Source organism: Augochlora pura, chromosome 4 (assembly GCF_028453695.1).
Source record: "Augochlora pura isolate Apur16 chromosome 4, APUR_v2.2.1, whole genome shotgun sequence".
NCBI classification, from domain to species: Eukaryota; Metazoa; Arthropoda; class Insecta; order Hymenoptera; family Halictidae; genus Augochlora; species Augochlora pura.
Genome location: NC_135775.1, coordinates 3,817,291 through 3,835,631, shown reverse-complemented (window position 1 = coordinate 3,835,631; position 18,341 = coordinate 3,817,291). Strand labels below are relative to the sequence as shown.

The 18,341-nt window shown below is 41.0% G+C and overlaps 1 protein-coding gene across 1 annotated transcript in view; it reads right to left on the bottom strand.

The window, feature by feature from the left end:
* LOC144468346 (nephrin) overlaps positions 1–18,341 on the bottom strand; it is a 210,771-nt gene that overhangs the window by 72,981 nt on the left and 119,449 nt on the right. Inside the window, exon 6 of the mRNA XM_078177757.1 lies at positions 2,449–2,590. Coding sequence (XP_078033883.1) covers positions 2,449–2,590 — 142 coding nt within the window. The remainder of the gene's footprint in view (positions 1–2,448; positions 2,591–18,341) is intronic.

Genomic DNA, 18,341 nt, shown 5'->3' with positions numbered 1-18,341 from the left:
AGTCGATTGATTGGATGATAGGATTACCGTGCGTACGAAATTCGATTATGCGGTTAAGAAAAATTACAACGTTAGTTTTATGGTATTGTTGTAAAATGTATTTATGTGTAGGTATTTATGTTGTAGGTATTTATGTGTTTTAAGAAAGAAAAATCAGGGGAAAAGGTCCTGCTAAAGTGAAGCTATAATTAATATATAAAATAGTTGACATATTTAATGATATATTAAGTGATATATTAGCTGATATATTAAGTGATATATTAGCTGACATATTAAGCGATACACTAAGATAATACGTACAGGTCTCTCAATGCATAAAGACAGAAAGCGACAGAGTGAGTCGACAGAGAGGGGGAGGGATAGCGCGCGGATTTTTTTCCCCCGGAGTTAAGCAGAGAGAACCGCTTAGAGGCGGGCAGAACGAAATCGATTCGATAAGTTGTTGGTTCTGCGGAGATTCCTGGAAGCGTAGCGTCGGGGATAGGATTATCCGTCGGACTAATGCCAAATTCCCGCATGCATATACGCGTGGGCTGGAAACGAGGATAATAGCGGATGCATCGAGTGGCCGATCAGACACGCGGTCGTAAATAAACGGATAACGATAGCTCGTATCTGTATCCGGCTAGCAGACGTTTCTGGCTTACGTTATGCAGGTAAACGTTGCCAGGACAGATTGGCCGGCGCGTAATTTCGTGCTAAGGTCGCCTATATGTCGTTCAGGGAAAACGTTGCAGATAGACGCGCACCGCCGGGGCTTGTTGGGACCAAAGCTTGGGAACGGCGAAGGGAGAAAGCGAAGGGAGAAAGCGAAGGGAGAAAGCAAGAGGGAACGACGTCGTACGTCAAGGGAATCCATCGAATCGAATTAGTGCCCGAATCATAGGATCCTCGTCGCGAGTCGAATTACCACGTTAGGTCCTACAATGAAACCGTATCGCGTCTTTGGCTCAGTCGTGCACGCCGGCGGATGCTCCCAGTCGTGTACAGGAGTTGATTAACAATGGATAGACTCCTATTGAGCGCGTCGCGACGCCGCGCGACATGCAAATGCGTCGCTAAATTGCGCTATCTTATGCTACAACCGATCGGAAGCTTCCAATCAATGTCAGGTTATTTGCTACCGATAACTCCGGCTGCACACCAGCGGCCCTCCTCTGCCCCTCCTTCCCCGACTTCCAGCCTCCGATATTCCTTCGAGGAATCGAATCGGGCTCATATTCACCGTTGCTCGGCGCCGCCTTCTACGAGACAATAGCTTCTGAATCGAACCTGATGGCTGAATTAAAAGTTCCACGAGTCACGTTCGCTCGCCACGATTTTATAGCCGCGTGCATCGTCCTCTAGAATTATTAGCACGGGGGTGCGTTTATAAAGAAAATTATAGATCGAAGGGGTTGGTATAGTATTTTTTAAATTTCTATGATACGTTTTATATTTCCTCCGAATTTTAACTAAAGCATAAAATTCTACGTGAAAAAATATTACACCAAACAGGGTCTAAAATAAATAGTAATTGAGATATTAACGGTCTAATACAATATAATTTTATATCTTGATAAAAAAAAAAAACAAATAACGTAAAAGTTATTATAGAATTTTAGAACTTCTATCCGAAACATTTTTTCGTAAAAAAAATACTTTTACGAACGAGAAAAAAATAAAACAAAATTTAGCGAGCCCTTGAATCGACGCTTCCTCTCATAAATACAGCCACCTCTGCGTCAATAATTTAGGAGCGACCGTAAAAAATGATTTGCCGAACAACCGGCAGCAGAGTAATGATTTATACCTCTAAAGGTCAACATTGACATTTCAGTTCGAGAATTAATTAATATGAATTTTATTATGTCGCTGTATATCATCGAAAATAAACTGCAATCGACTGCAGTGTTTCATATTCGACTAAATATCGGTGGAACGTCGAGCGGCCCCGTTCCATTCCGAAAGTTTAAACAAACCATGATTTGTATAAAAATTACGAATTCGCCGGCTCGGGTTGTAACAATTGTTCGCGTTATTAATACTTCCGATCGGGCGAACGGTTTTCAAGGGGGTTTTCAAGGGGGATCGCGATCGGGGGCTCGATTTTTCGGCGCGGATCCCGCTCGCCGGATTCGACGTTGTCGAGAGAATTTTTCTGGCACGCGCGAACCAGCTAATAAATACCGACACGCAACTTCCACGTTTTCGGAAGAACGCATCGCGAAACGTTCCGCTCGCCGGATACCGAGTTTCTCCCGCCGGTTTATTTCGAATTCGATCGAGCCTCCCCGAACAATTGCGATACAAGCGGGGCAAAGGTGGGCCGCCGCGACGAACGCCGTAAACCGCGCGAAATATTCGCTTGATATTTTCATAGGAAAATGTTCGAACGGCCTTTTTCGCCCGGCTTCGACGCCGGGGCGGACGGAACGCGCCCGGGAAAACGGTTATTCGTGTACTCACAGTGGACTTTCAGCTTCCATCGATCCTCGATGCCTGCCTCCTGCAGCTTCCGATTCGTCGCCCGACACACTAGGAACTTTCCTTCGTCTTCGATCGACGGTGTCCATTGCAACACGCTCACGCTGAACCCGGCCTCCTGTAACTGACCGGAATGTCCTCGTACAGTCGACCAGAAAATCGCCGCTCCTCCACGACTACACCTACGTGGCATTACGTATTTATGGCTCGCGCGAACACTTCGGACGCCGGCCGGGAGCCATCGACCTTCTCGCGGTTTCAATTTCTCGCAAGTTTCGACTATCTCGCGTTGGAAAAATCTACTCTCAATTTTTAACGCGATTTGACGATTGTTGTTTTAGCAGTCAACGTTACACGATCGAAATGATTCCAGAGATCTTATGTTACGATCTGATTTGTACTTTTTGTCTTTTTGTTAACGTGCTTAGAACAATGGAGACACGAGTACTAAATTCTCGGGCTTAATACACTTGTTTGGGAATATTATCATGTAAATTAAGCAGTTTGATTTTTTAAATATTATATCATTTTATAAAACATATATTTTTATATATTTTAATTTTATGAAATTAATATATATTTTTATATATTTTAATTTTATAAAATTTTCGAGGCTATTAAATTGCTAGATAAAATATTAAAAAATGTCAAACTATAGCTTAAAGAGCATGTACTGATAATATAGAAGGTCTAAAAAATGTCTAACAATTCAGAAATAGGGACTACCCGAGTCATTTCTAATTTAAATGAAATGAAGAAGAACAACGCCCTGAGCCATATGAGGTTAATTACACCCAGAACATTATACACCTACAAATATATAATTTACGAAAACAAGCGATTCATTATTAATAAGAAAACCATAAAAATTCACTGCTAACTAACTGAACATTGGCGCATTTGTTTGCACCGTCTTTATTAACATACTCCCACATGGTTCGCGGAAGGTTAAACATGCAACCATAACATCACGTGTCGTGGACCGACCATTTTCGAGGTACTAATTAATTTTTAGTGTCAGTCGCTGCCAACAACGCTACCAACGTCATTAAATTTAGAATAAATGCTTGTAATACACTGAAATTCGAGGTATAATATACCAAAATTAACTGTGGAACAGTTCTTGCTACCTAACAATACACTTAACAATTTAATACAGTATATATTAGTAGCATTTAATGTATTTAGTATATTATAGTAGCACACAATATACTCTACTCTTAGTATCGGGAATATTCACATATTTCCCAGCAAATTTTTCCTATCACCGTGCACGAATGTCATTTGCATCCCGCATAATCGTCCCGCATAAAATATCCGCGAGCCTAGATCGCAAACATTAATACGCAATTTGTATAAATAATTCCGATACCGTTGCACAGGTGACACACGACGATCACGCAGAGCGCACAAAAGCTCAAACAATGCGATCCAATTCTGAGAGTTATTCTGTTTGCGAAAGGTGGCCAAATATTAATACCGGTCGCTGTATCTATTTATTCGCGCGTACTACGAAATAAAAATGGTTCTGGTATATCGACAAACGCGGTCCAGTTATTTCCTAAAGGCAGCGCAAACAAGTCACTTTTAGTGCTTTTGTTCTAACGCCGGCCGGTTCGATTATCACGGGGGAGGGGGTGGAGGGGATGTTTTATTTACATGGAAATACCGAACCGTTGAATAATCGACACGGTGCCGCCCCCGGTGATATCGTTTCTATTCATTAAACTAGATTTGTCCGGCGCGAATCGTAAAAGTAAACGCATTGTATAATTTACAATCGCGGCGGTCTGATAGATGAATTCCCCCGTTGACTAACAACGATTCATCTCGATTACACGGTCGTCATTGCGCGGAGATAAATACCGGGCAACAAACGGGGACTTTGTTTATTTGATCGCTATGAAATTGTTTTCCGGGATCTAGCGTTGTCGAAAAAACGGGTCCGCTATCGTGTTTTTCGAAACAGTGGAACGTACAGGGTGGTCCGTGTGCAACTTTCGAAATCTGTGTCGGGTAACAAATTGTTTAACACAGAAGCTACGTGGCTGAAAGGGGCGTAGTATGTAGTATTTTTATATGATAGTATGGTAGAATATCGAATTCTAAAACAATATCGACCTTTATTTATAATTATCAAAAAATAAAGAAAAATTACTCAGTAGCTATTATATTTAGTTAATATCTTTTTATCCAGAATTCGTCATTTATCCATATTTTTATATAAAGAATACAGTATTCCATTTAAGAAAAGAAAATTGGTTTTCAAATCTCTGAAAAATTTTCTCTGTTAAAAAATAAACGCACTACGTACTATGCTTCTTTAAACTATACAAATTTTTTATGGAATAATTTGTTGCCCAATGCGTGTTTTGAAAGTTGCAGCAGGCATACCAATAGCGGAAACCACCCTGAAAATAATTGAAACGTAAAACGACTGCCGCATTTTTATTAGTCGCTATTTGGTAGCGCTTTGTAATAAAATAATAGAACGGGCTCGTGAATTTTCGAGCGTCAAGCACGATGCCACGAGACTAGAGTTTCGTTACAATGAACACAATCCCCCGCGGCGCTTTCGAATCGGTGCGATACGTTTTTAATGAAATAACTCGCGCCTATCGATTTTAGTATTTAAATCGTGGAATTTAACAAATTCAGCCGAATAAACCGGTTATTAAATGCCGACGAATTCTATTCCGTACAATGTATGTGTTGACCAGTCCACTCCAACGTTTCGTGCTTTTTGATTAACACATTTCGACCCTCTATTAACCTCTTCGCGCGAGCAAGATAATTTCTATTTATCGCACGGGCATGTTAACAATTTCGCTGCCACGCCGACGACCTCAATTTGTTCCAATTAACAGGTTATGCTTCACATCGATTACTCTGTCAATATTATTACGTTTCAGAGTTTTTAATAGAATTAGAGAGATGCAATGGATTTATATAAAAATTCATTCTCAAAGCAAACGACTTTATTACGTAAATATAAAGTGTTGAAAGGGGATAATATTTTTATAATTAAACGAAGTGTTTTGGACTTTTTTAAGCGGTTAGAAATCTGTGTAATGATCAGAACAATTAAAAAAAAAAAAATTTGTCAATATTCTTATGATTCAAGGTTCCTAAAAAAATTATAAATATATAATAAAGTAGTATAAAAATTGATGTTCGGAGCAAGCAATTTCCACCATAAATAGAAAGTATTAAAGCAGAATAACACTTTTCAAATTAAACGAAGCATTTGAATTTTTAAAAAATTTTAAAGAGCTGCATAAATGCCAGAAAAATGTCTATTGTCGATTTCGCTACGATTTAGAACGACAAAAACTAGAAATCCCATCAACAAAAGAATATAACAGAGAAGTACATAGCATAAAGTCGGACCTATCGCCGTGGAAGGGGGATCAAGCCCGGCTTTCCCAATTGTTCGGCAAACTTCATAGTATCCCGAACGTCCAACCCCCCCGTAACCATCGCATTCTTTGCCGGTCTATTCAAAGCGGGTCGCGCCGTCATCTCCTCTCGCGGAATAACCACGGTCAAACGAAATTATTATTATATTTTCGCCGGGGCGTCTGTCTCGCGGAATTATTCGCGCGTAAAGACTGCCGCGGGAATAGAGCAGCGGGCGAGGATCTCTGAAATATTAAATCGCGATTAAATTGCAACGTAATTTCGAATTACAAGCGGCGGGGAACTAAATCTCCATGACAATTGACGTCACCCCGGGGAGCCGCCCGAGACACGGCGATCCTCTTCCTCCTCCTCCTCCTCCGCTTTCGTATCGCGTTCCGGTCGACCTCTCCGCCTTGTTCCTTGCTAATCGCCGTCGCGGATCTCCGCGATTCGCAGCCGAAACCCGTTTGTTCCATTCGCGACATGGAACGCAGTTTTACGATCGGAAAAACCGCGAGCGAAAACGTCGATTCGTGTCTTTATCGTCGCCGCGACAAAAACGACCGAAATTTCACGAAATTAACACTTCGTTACGCGCCCGTTCGCGATTCCGCCGGCTGCAATCAACGTCGAATGTTGTTTGCTCGATACGCGGGCGAAATAAAGCCGGTATAATGTGATCTTTAGTGGACCGGCAAAATTTGTACGGTTAGAATTATTAATTGCGCGGAGTGACGCGATTAACGTGTCACGTTTCACTCCAATCAGGTATCGCTAGTTTTAGTTTCCACCGTTCCAATTTCGTTCGCATCTGTGTAGATTAGTTTAGTGCTCTCTCTCTCTCTCTCTTTCTCTCTCTCTGTTGACACCTCGAGCGACACGCTGGCCGCCCATGACTGACGCAATCTTTTTATCGAACTTGAACGTGAAATTCGATTAGAATCCAATTAGCGAGGTAAACCTTGTTAGGATTTACGAGCCGCGGGAGTATTGAAGGAGCAGTTCCTATAATAAATCCCTTCGGCTTTACCATCATTAAATATTTTATTTTATGAAAGGAACCGAGGTGGTGCTCGAGAATTTAGGGATATTAATACATCATTTTACCCTTATTAATCTGTCGGCTGCTGCAATGTATATTTTTAATTTTCTTTACACTTTGTTTCTTGTGAAACTAATAATTTTATAAAGAATATCAAAGTGTACATGCTTCTTTAGTTCATTGCTTTTGACGAGTATACTCGTCACGAAGAAATGACTCGTCGTGAATAAATGACGAATGTACTCGTCAAAAAATAAATGACGAGTGTATTCGTCAAAAAATAAATAACGAGTGTACTCGTCAAAAAATAAATAATGAGCGTATTCGTCTTAAAATAATTAATGAGTGTACTCGCATAAAAATAAATAACGAGTGTACTCGTCTAAAAAATAAATAACGAGCGTACGAAAATAAAAAATATTTCCCGTTATTACGAGTACACTCCGAAAAAAAAACAGCTAACTGGTTAAACTGACTGAACGCGGACATACATTTTCATGTATTTCGCAAAAAACTCCGCGGTACGTTTGTTGCGATTTTCTGCATATTTTATGGACCACGGCGTGACAGTTAACAATGCCATTAATTATTTGCCCTTCGCGGTTTAGACATTTTTTCCGCCCTGGAAGATTTCTATTCTTCCTCGATCTTTATTCCCTTTTTCTCCACGATCAATGTTTCCTCATGCCGCGTTTAAATGTTCAGTATTTTATTAACCCTTTGTCGCTCCAATTTAGAAGACCATACTGTTAAGGTAGAATGATTAAGCATTCTTCTAAAAATACATTTGAATGTATTTTATCTCAATGGAAATTTATTTCTAGCCGAAGAAAAAATCGTAATTAATCAATTCTAAGAACTATGTTCAAAATTATTTTTCCACTTGATTTTTAATAAATTTCTGCATAGAATAATATACTTTTTGAATTTTAATTGATAATTTGATACTTCTATTTTAATTTTAACGTAGCTGTTTCACCGAGAATTTCAATCACAAATGTAATAGAAATTCCAATGTATCATTTCAATTGAAATGGGAGCGTTTTGGAGCATGAGGTACGACAAAGGGTTAAGTCAACATAAATTTAGTAAAAATAATTTGACAATTGCTCTATAGTAAAAATGATGAGAAGATTGCAGATTTGATGTATTTACAATGAAAGTGGGTAGGAAAAATTTAAAACAATAAAAGTATGAAAAGAATTTAAGAAAATCCATACGTTCTTCTCAACTTACTGTTATTATGAAAATAATAAAAGCACGTTTATTCGACTCATCTTCGTTGCAATCCGCATACCTAATCACAAATTCCTCAGAGTCGCCAATCGAATGCAAAGAACGATCATTATCCCCATTCGATCCTACACCACGCAAATTAGAGATTTCGTGACGAGCTGTCAGCAGGAACGAGCGTCACAGCCCGTGAACCTTTTGTATACACCTGGTGGTCTCCGGGAGCAGGCTGCAGTAGCCACGATCGTTGGAAGGAGGTGTCTGCAAGCTGCTAGCTGACACGGGGAATGTCGGATCTCTCCTCGAAAACGGGGCACCGGGAACGTTTCTCCCGGCGTATTTATGGCGACGGCTCTGCCCGAAATTTCGGGATCGTTATTCATGCAGACCGGAGAATGGTAAATATACGGGGGCGTACCATGTGCCGGCTGATTACCTTCGCTCCCGTCTTCTCCTCTCCCTCCCTCCCTTCCGTGTCGTCCTAGGAAACAATAGCGAGCTAATGATCACGCGAAAAAAAAGGAAAAAAAAGAAAGAAAGAAAGATCGCATCGCCGCGGCGTTGGCTATCGAGCGAGAGCAACCCGCCGGAATTAAAATCGAATTATCGGCACGCCCGGGGTTAACGCGAAATTCCGATGTTAACCGGCGCGGGCGCGACCGGGTTCGGTTCTATTAGCTGCCGGGGCGAACGCACCGGCGGTGCTTCGACCGTTAATGCGAGGACGGTCTATGCAACGATCCTTAAACATTCACAGTCTCTCGCGATAACGAACGAAACGCGGCGGTTCCGATAGACTTCATTAACACGAGGCGATTGTAATCTAGCCGCGTGGATCGGATGGACGCGCAACGGCAGTCGTCGCTGCGATTCAAAGTATTGCGACTACTGTTGGAAGGATTGTACGATTTTTCCTCGGGGGATTGGGAGAAACGATTTTCTAGTGTCAAAAAGGTCTGTTAGGATAATTTTTTGAATAATGTATTAAATGTTAGCGCTATTTTTATCAAGATTTTGTTTCGAACAAAAGGTGTCTTTATTCTTCGCGATTAAATAATTGTCAAAATTGTTGAGTTTGTCGATTTCGAATTGTCAGTTAAATATAGATAATTGGAGTAATATATTTATTCATACGTTAATACATATTTAGTGGAGATTATTTAGTCAGGTTGTAAATTCTAGCTGAATTACAATTTTTATTTTTATTAGAAAGACAACCAAACATGGTAATATTATTAATTTAACAATAATAATAAAAATGGCATTATAATCAAATCTTTCCTTTATTCGGTATTTTTAAAGTACTGCTTGCTCTATAGTGATTTTTATAGCTAGATATCAGTCATTCCAAGTAATAGTATAATTAAGAAAAAGTAATTAATCTAGTTTGAACACTCTCTAAACATATTTATTTTCTAAACTTATCTCCATTTTTAATACAACATATATTAATGCCAATAAATTGATTATTCCCAATAAAAGAGTTTTCACAGTAATTTTAAAGCAATGAACGCAAGTAAAAGATACACATATCTCATCGCAAAGTAGTTTTATAAGAAGGCAAGTGTACGCCGTTCGTTTCGTTTTCTACAGATCGAGGTGAAGTGGTTGGTAGCACAAATACGTCCGAAAATTCGTAGCGGTCGCGAACTCGTCCGTGGGAGCATAAATTACCCACGAGTACTTTCTTGTTTCTGGAGTGATTCGGTGATTTCGCCGAACCGTGTCCGACCACCCCCCCTCGAACCTCGATGTATCGGACAACCGCCAAGATACGGCATTTCACCGGACACCGACTAACGCCGGACAACCTTGTAAATTATTCCGCGCGATCGCCGCATACGTCCGGCACACGAGCCATCCCCCTGCCTTCCGAGTTCGCGGTTAAGAGGACACTCTTCCCCGGGAACGTTAGCGATACGGGGTTATTGCGGGACAAGCGCATTTTGGTCTCGTTTAAAAGGAATGCGAGAACTCGTTTCCCGGAAAGGATTGCGGAGAACTCTCGGCTTGCAAGAAAATTCTGTTCAATCAAAAATCGAGTGCATCGTCCTGATAAAAAGTGAAAATTGTGACTAGAATTGTATAATTGTAACGTACCATTTTATTCGTTTATTACAAAATTGAGTGATTGTAATATTAAACAATTACGTCGAGCTTATGATAAAAAAATAGTGACTGTAACTTTGACGAAATTTAACACTAGTAATATTAAATAAAAATCGTCTTTATAAATTTCAAAATGACGGTCCTACATCTATTTCTCCACTGAATAATTTTCAGCATTAGATTCAACTTACAGTTATATAAGTCATTGACATAAATTCCCAGAAAATGCATTAAATCTAGAAATCATTGCAAGTCACAATAAAGATATCCCTATTGTCTTCGTCGAGCGAAACCAGCTTAGACGAGTCGAAAGCGGAGCGTTTTTTAAATTCTCCAGACGGTACCGTCGTCCAGGCATTTGATCTCCGCACTTTCATCGTAAATGCATAAAATCCGCGATCCGCCCCGTAATATGCTCTTTGTTCCAACGATTACAGAAATGACGGGGAAGCTGCGCCATTGTCGTACACGTTCTAATAAAAATCGCGGAACACCTGGGCGAACGCGATTCCCGGTTCTCCCGGTGACGGCAGTGTTAAATCTTGGCACGCATTGTCGTCGTTGCCGAGTGTTATTAGCGACGACGAGGATCGCTAAATCCGTCATGGCTCGGCAGGAAAAATAAATGTGCAAAAAGGAGCGGGGAAGGACAAGTGCCCGGGTTGGCCGTAATTCACGGTGAAAATATTCCGAAGTGGAGCACAGGCTGTGCACGAGAGAGGCGGCTTCGGTACGGAATCTCGGGCAGCCTGTGTCGACTTTGCGCTGCGCTCCACGCTTTGCTTCGCTTATCGGGCAAAATGTAATCGGAAAAATGACTGATCATTGTGATTAAAGCCCCTTCTGTAATTATTGTTAACTCCGAGGGGTAAAAAACGTTCTTTATCTTTAGATAAACTGTGTTTACTAGCGCAGATGCGTTGCACTTGTCTTACTTATATTTAACTTTCTAAGCCTTGTTATTAATAATTTATAACATTTTTTTCTTTTTGTAACTATTTTATAGATAAGAGGAATTAATAGTGAGCTATACGCGTCTTTATTATATTGTTACACTGTTTTTAACTTATCGCAACTTTTCACAGAGGAAAGTCATTTACTTAAGTTTATTAGAATTAACGTAGATAATTTTTATATTCTATTATTTGATTTTATATTACTAATACTCTATCATTTATCTGCTTTTAACTATAGTTCTGAGCAGTCAGAGGCTAATTTTCACCCTTTACGCTCAAGTCGTTTCACTAAAAAATGTTATATCACCTTAAAAAATAAAATATAAATGATCAAATTTATCTATATTTAAAAAACCGTTAATAACCTAACTATTATATGTGTCACAAGACCCAACTCCATATCCATCAAATGCAATAGTTTATGTAAAATTGAATTGACCGTGGATTCTGAATTTAGAATTAAAATGCCTTCGAGTGCAAAGGGTTGAACCACAGCGATATCGCAGAAAAATCGGTTCTCCGACATAAATCAACATTTTCGGTGCCTCTCCGGCAGGCAATTTTTGAATTTCTAAACGTCCTCGCCCCGTATTAAAAGCTCGGATCCGTTAACAGGCCGCGCAACCCTTTTCCTACGTTTCCCGTGCCGGGAAAATTAGCCCGGCTGCAATTTCCGAAAGAAAGCTCTCGAGATTCTCCGACAGGATTACCGTCGAGGGTGGATTATTTACACTAACAACAAGGATGGACCAAGGGGGAAAGGGTCTTCTGCTGATATTGCTATAAGGATTGGTGTCTCGTTTTGTTCCGGCTGAAACGAACAAACGAAAGAGGCTGAAGCTCTTACATTTCTTTCTGTTTGACTTGTACAACTTTTATTCGACCATCGGAATTCAATATTGATAGTTAAACTCTTTCTATTTTCGATTAAAATTATTGATACAGTAGGAAAAATAACGGATCGAAGTATAATCGAGATCTTGCTATAGTATTATTATTATTATCAGTTGGATTAATAAAAAATTTAAACAGTAAAAATCTAGGAAAATCTAGTTCGGTTAATCGAGGTTCTATTATACAACAATAAGAATGATAATTTATGCTTCAATATTTTTATAATGTCAATATAATCGTAGTTTTATTTATTTCTAATATATAGCTTTTTATATTATCTTCCGTGTAGCAAAATTAAATTTTAGGTTATCAATAATTTATTGAAGTTATTTCTGTATGTAAAAAACAATACCTGACTAATTGCAGAATAATACATCGCGAAGGGCGAAATGCATTTCGAAAGATGCAATTAAATAACATACATTTTGCGAACATTCAGTCGCAAATAATGTTTATATTATCGCGAAGCAAAATACGACGAGAATATGGTAAAAAAACATGTTCCTATTTACAGAGCCCAAGGTGACCCCGTTGTCGCCATGGAGACGAATTGTTTTCGAAATATTTTTAATGATACCTACAGACCCGTCAGCAATAGTTTACAATTATTATAACATTATCATTTCATTATCCTGTATTATTATTTCATCATTATTAGAACGCATGATTATTGTATTATTATGCATTAGAATGCATTATTCTAGCATTACTACAGCATTATCATTGAATTATTTAATACATTATCCTGCATCATTATTACGTATATAATCGCAATACGGCAGGTAAGCTGTAAAAGATCGACGAGAAGATTTCGAGCGTGTACAAAGGAGAATCGCTCGCAAGTTTGATCGACGTTAGGAAAAATACTTTTGCATCTCGCGAATTTTTCGGCCGTCCGAACGAGTTAAGTCGCGAGCACAGAACTTCCTAGGGAAAACTGTCCCAGGGCCGAGGAGACTCGCCGGATATTTCCTTAATGAAAATCGATCGGTCGCACACGCACTCGGAGTGGGAGGTTATCTATCTATCTGTCCGGCGCCGTTGGAAAGTTTTCGCGAACGACGTCGAATCTTCGCGGAACTGATTACTTATCGCGAAGATTCCACCCACCGGCGCCGATGGGGGTCGGACTCGTATCCGAAAAAGGGGGAGGGGGAATTTACGACGCTTTGTTTTTCCGAAAGCGTAGGCGTCTTTGGGAACGCTAGCCGAAGCGGAAGCGGAAGCGCGCGGCGGCGCGACGGCGACGTCTCGTAATTAATTCGACGGGCAACGTTTCAGCCATACCCCCCCCCCCCCCCTCCCCACGTGACGCTTCATCGCGGAGTAATTAATCGAGTAATTAATTTTTGGTAGGGTAAAGTTTGTCGGCAGTTCGGATGCGCTATTTTCTAGCGGCGTAAATTATTAAATTACCGTGGAACGTTGGCCATACGAGGGCGAACGAGCTCGCGCCCACCACTGCTCAACGTTTCCATCTCTCCGGTTAACTATGCCGGATACACGGGGATACAACGTCGTTACACTTTTCATCCGAAATTCATTTACCCGCTTTAATATCGCAGCCGCTCAACCGTCGAGGGTTTTCGGCTAATTTTATCGGAACGGCCCCCCCCCCCCCCTCGGTTCCCGCTCCGCGCCGCTCCGCTCCGCGCGCCGCCTCGTACCGGTTGCGGATTCCGCTCGATAGGACGTCCCGCGAGACGCCTAATCTTGCCGGAAGTACCAGGCTGCGGATCGAACCAGCTTTCCCTTGTCCTTCTCGTTACGCGTTTGATCCTTTTGGCTCAACGATATCCACCCCCTCGATCCCCCCCACCGCCCCTGCTCAACTATTTCCCTGTTTCGAGATGGTAATCGATCGGTCGGACGCCCGCCGGGTTGCTCCGCGGGAATCTCATGGGACACCGTTGTGTCATTAAGGCGAGGATCTTCGTGCAATTTTTCAGGCTTCTTTAACTCTTTGAGGAAGAAAATTTCAGGAAATAAATAGACCCGTATGGCACAGAAATTAGATCGCGGTTTTTAATTAAACAAAATTGACGTCTTTTTCTTGAAAGCATGTAAGAACATGAATAAGTAATAATTCAATCGAATTTGTTGTTATAGAATTAGACTTGAATAGATTTTTAGACATTTTTATTCCCACCGTGCCCCAAAGAGTTAAACAGAGGTTTATAAACATTTGTTCGCGTTGAGAATTGTTACTCAAGTTAGAATTCAGTTGCCATGAGTTTTATGATGATATTGACTTGAATTATTTAGCTATAACTCGTCGATGCTCCTTTCATTTAAAATGGTATTTATTTATTTAACAAACGGAAGAAAAGCTTAAAAGACCATTTAGAATGACAGTGACGCTTATGGAAGCGGAAACTTATAAAACATTAATTGAAAGCGACAGACATCGGAATTCAATTTATATCGAACTCAGAATTACAATTAAATACAATGGACTCTTCTTACAAACAAAAAATAGTTTTAAAGTATTTAAAAATTGTTTCAGATATTTTCGTAATATTTTTAACGTAACCTACAATGGTCGCATAGATTAACACGAATACTTTGAAACCTGTTTACTTATTCGCGGTTCGATCAAAAGCGCGCTTAAAGCGGCACCTCTTTCACCGCAAAATGCATTGTCACGCGATACGAATAAATCTTTTATTACATTAAAATACCTCCGCGAACTATTTCTCTGTTACGCGACGGTAATCCATCGGGCGAACGTCTGCCAATAGAAAGTTGCCGCGCTCCCATTCATGCGAACAACGTGGCAGAGTGGCCGCGCGTTATTAAAACGGTCGGATCTCCATAGAATTTTCCATTTTTCCTCGGGTTGGGGGATCTCTTTTTATAAACATTTGTTCCCATGGAAAATGGCCCCGGCGGACCGTTGACAACTTCCGTTAATCCTTAAATGGACTTTCAATTATTAAACTAGAGTGCTTCCGGGGAGGGCAGGCGTATATGGAAATCGCTGTTGCCGGTGCGGCGCGCGGCGTTAAATGCGCAATGAAACGATAGAGGATTACATGAATCTTCGAACAGCCGCGTCGTCGTGTTTTAAATAATTATTATTTTGAAATTGCGAGCGGCGCTCGCCGCTAGCCGTTGGCGGGATTAACGGGCAGTTTGTTGATAATTACTGATTCATCAGCACTTAACACCGGGCTTAATGAAGATAATCGCGGCGAGTCGTCATCGGGGCCGTGAAAATAAAAATCGGGCCGCGGATTTTTACGCTGGTTTTTTGCGCGAACATGCGGCAACATTTGAATATTAAAAGGTCGGATCGAGAGTCGGGGTGTCGAAGTTTTAAAGGTCTCCCGGACCCGCGGGGACGGACCACGCTCGGAAACTATGGTCCGTGGGCGGACGGCCGCGTTCTAAAAATCACTGGAACGCGCGCGCGTCTCCGCGAAATACGAGAAACCCGGGCACAAAGGGGCGAGGGGGTGGGCGAAGAACAGGGGCCGAAAAAAAGAGCACCGGGAACACAATGCGGCAGGCGTGGTGGCCGTGCCAGCGACACGACCGCCGTAACTCTCGGGCCGCTTCGTTTCTTACGAATTCATTTCGGAAATCTGCTTTCCTGCGATTTTGAGTACCGGACGTTCCATACTGTATTTTGACAATTTAGGTGGACTTAATTTTCGATTATTGCTTTTCTTTTGTTTCTTGATTATGTACTTGATTATACGTAGAATGTTGATTTGTAGTCACTTTGAATTATAGTACTTTCAACTCGACTTTGTAATTGAATTATATTGTATCTCAGTTACATTGTAAGTTATGTATATTGTATATCAGTTGCATTTTAATTCAAGTACATTATATATCAATTAATTATGATACAATTATATTATATTCCAGTTATATTGTAATGCAGCTATACTGTAATTCAATTACATTGTAATCCAGCTGTACTGTAATTCAATTACATTGTAATTCAGCTATACTGTAATTCAATTACACTGTATTCTAGTTACAATGTATTTAAATTACAATATAATTCAACTATATTATAATTCAACTATACTGTAATTCAACTACACTGCGATCCAACTACATTCTAATTCAATTGCATTATTTAAACCTTTCAGTTAAATAAAATTGACTTCAATTAATAGAAATGTACCCGACTAACAATTAAGATTATTTCCCATTAGGTACCATATCTAACTTCTAATAACCGTCAATAAATTATTATAAATTAGTGATAATGACTAGCTAATTACAGTTACTATTCATCAATCAGATTAATTTCTGCCTAATTGTTCTACAAACAAGGTGTTAATGCCAATCCAACCGCAAAGAGAACAAGGTTGCCGATTGCCACCCCCAACCCTCTCCAGCGTTAAACAGTTCGCTCTCCTCGAAAAAGTAAAACACCCAGGGCGAAGCAACGACGTCAAGTAACCACCGGCAGTTTGACCAGTTGCTATAATGATTTTCGCCGTAAAGTATCGATCCCGTAAAGAGCCGCCCGCCAGTCGACTCCCAAGCGTCCAAACACTCACGGGGCTTTCTCACAGCGGCGGCGTTCCCGGCGTAAAAACGGCACTCGCTATCGAAAGGTGGTACACACTCGGTTTCCTCGCCGGGAGGAATGCTTCCTGTTAGCCGTGCATCCCGGCTCCATCGATGCGAGAAGATTGCTATCGGCGTCGAAATTTATTATACCGGGGAAGAGAGAGAGAGAGAAAGAGAGAGAGAGAGAGAGAGAGCTGGTCTACCGCCTTGTAAAAGTCTTCGAGATTTCCCAACGCGAACGTTCTCTCGCGGTCGGCCGGTCCGAGTAATTCTACCGTGATCGCAACAATCGCGGCGCAGCCGTACGTCTCTCAGGAGGTTCGTGGACATTGTGCGGTGGTTCTGGACGTCGACCGGTCCGCAAGGATGCCTCCTCGCGAGTTTTATCGAACGGGGCCAGGACGCGATCGGTTGGCCGCGCCGGTCGACTAGTCGCGAATTGCGGCCGAGGACACAAAACCTTTGCGGCACCCCCGCGAGCGCGCGCGCGCGCGCGCCCCGTTGCTATTATTACCGCAGTTTCGCTATTACTCGCGCTGTCACCGGCTCCGGGTAGAAGTACGACGCGGAACGATGTTCCTCGTCCCCGGCTAATGGATTCTACAAATTAGGCGGCGCCGGCTCGGGCATCGCGGTCGCCGCTAGTATCGTTCCCAGCGACGACACCCTAGACAGGCTCGAGACGGCTTGCGATTCAACGCGATACCCTATCTCATACCACCCATCCAACCTATCTCTCTCACTCTCTCTCTCTCTTTCTCTCTCTCTGACATCCTCGGTTACATCCCCTTTCGTCGAGATTCTCAGCCGCCAATTTCACGCGGACGTGTCGTCGCTTCAGAACAAACTCGAACGTCTTGTCGATCCGCACGCCCGCTTGATATCTCGAATTGACCTGGAATTCTCGGCGATTATAACCATCTATCCCATATCGTTAGCAATTGGAAACTCAATTTCGAATATTCCACTGTCTAAAGAGCGTTACGAATACACGAAATAATTAACTAGTTTCAACAGCCAGGTATTTAATCAATAATTTAATAATTTCATTTGCGAATGGTTGATTCAGGAATAATTTCTTTGAGTACAGTTTAGTCACGAGTAATCTATTTACAAATAATCAGGAATAATTTATTTAAAAATAATCGGGAATAATTTATTTGCAAATAGTCGGGAATAATTTATTTGCAAATAATCGGGAATAATTTATTTGCAAATAATCAGGTATAATTTAATTGCAAATCAGTCGTTCAGGTATAATTTATTCACGAAACATTTCTTTGCGAATAATTCCATTCGTGGGTAAATAGTTGTTTGTCCTTGCGAATAATTTATTCGCGAGTAAATCGTTATTTGTCAATGCGAATAAAAACAGTTGTGAGTCATTTTACGCGAAATAAAAACTGAACAATATTTTACATTTTTTTTATGTACTTGTACGATCCCGTACAGTCATCAAATTCGTTAAATAATATTGAGCTCTTTTTATATTTTTGTTTGTTCTTTTTGCGAGTTGTTCGGCGCAGTGGCAGCCCAAATGCATTTGCTTTAATTTGTCATAAAAATGCATGCGACGGCGGGGTTAACTCCGCAGAAATCTCAGCCACGGATTACAAGAATAGTGCCTACGTTTGGCTTATGGGCCAGGAGGGGTTGGGGAGGGTTGGTACGAAAGACGTAAATGGAATCTAGACTATCCGCCA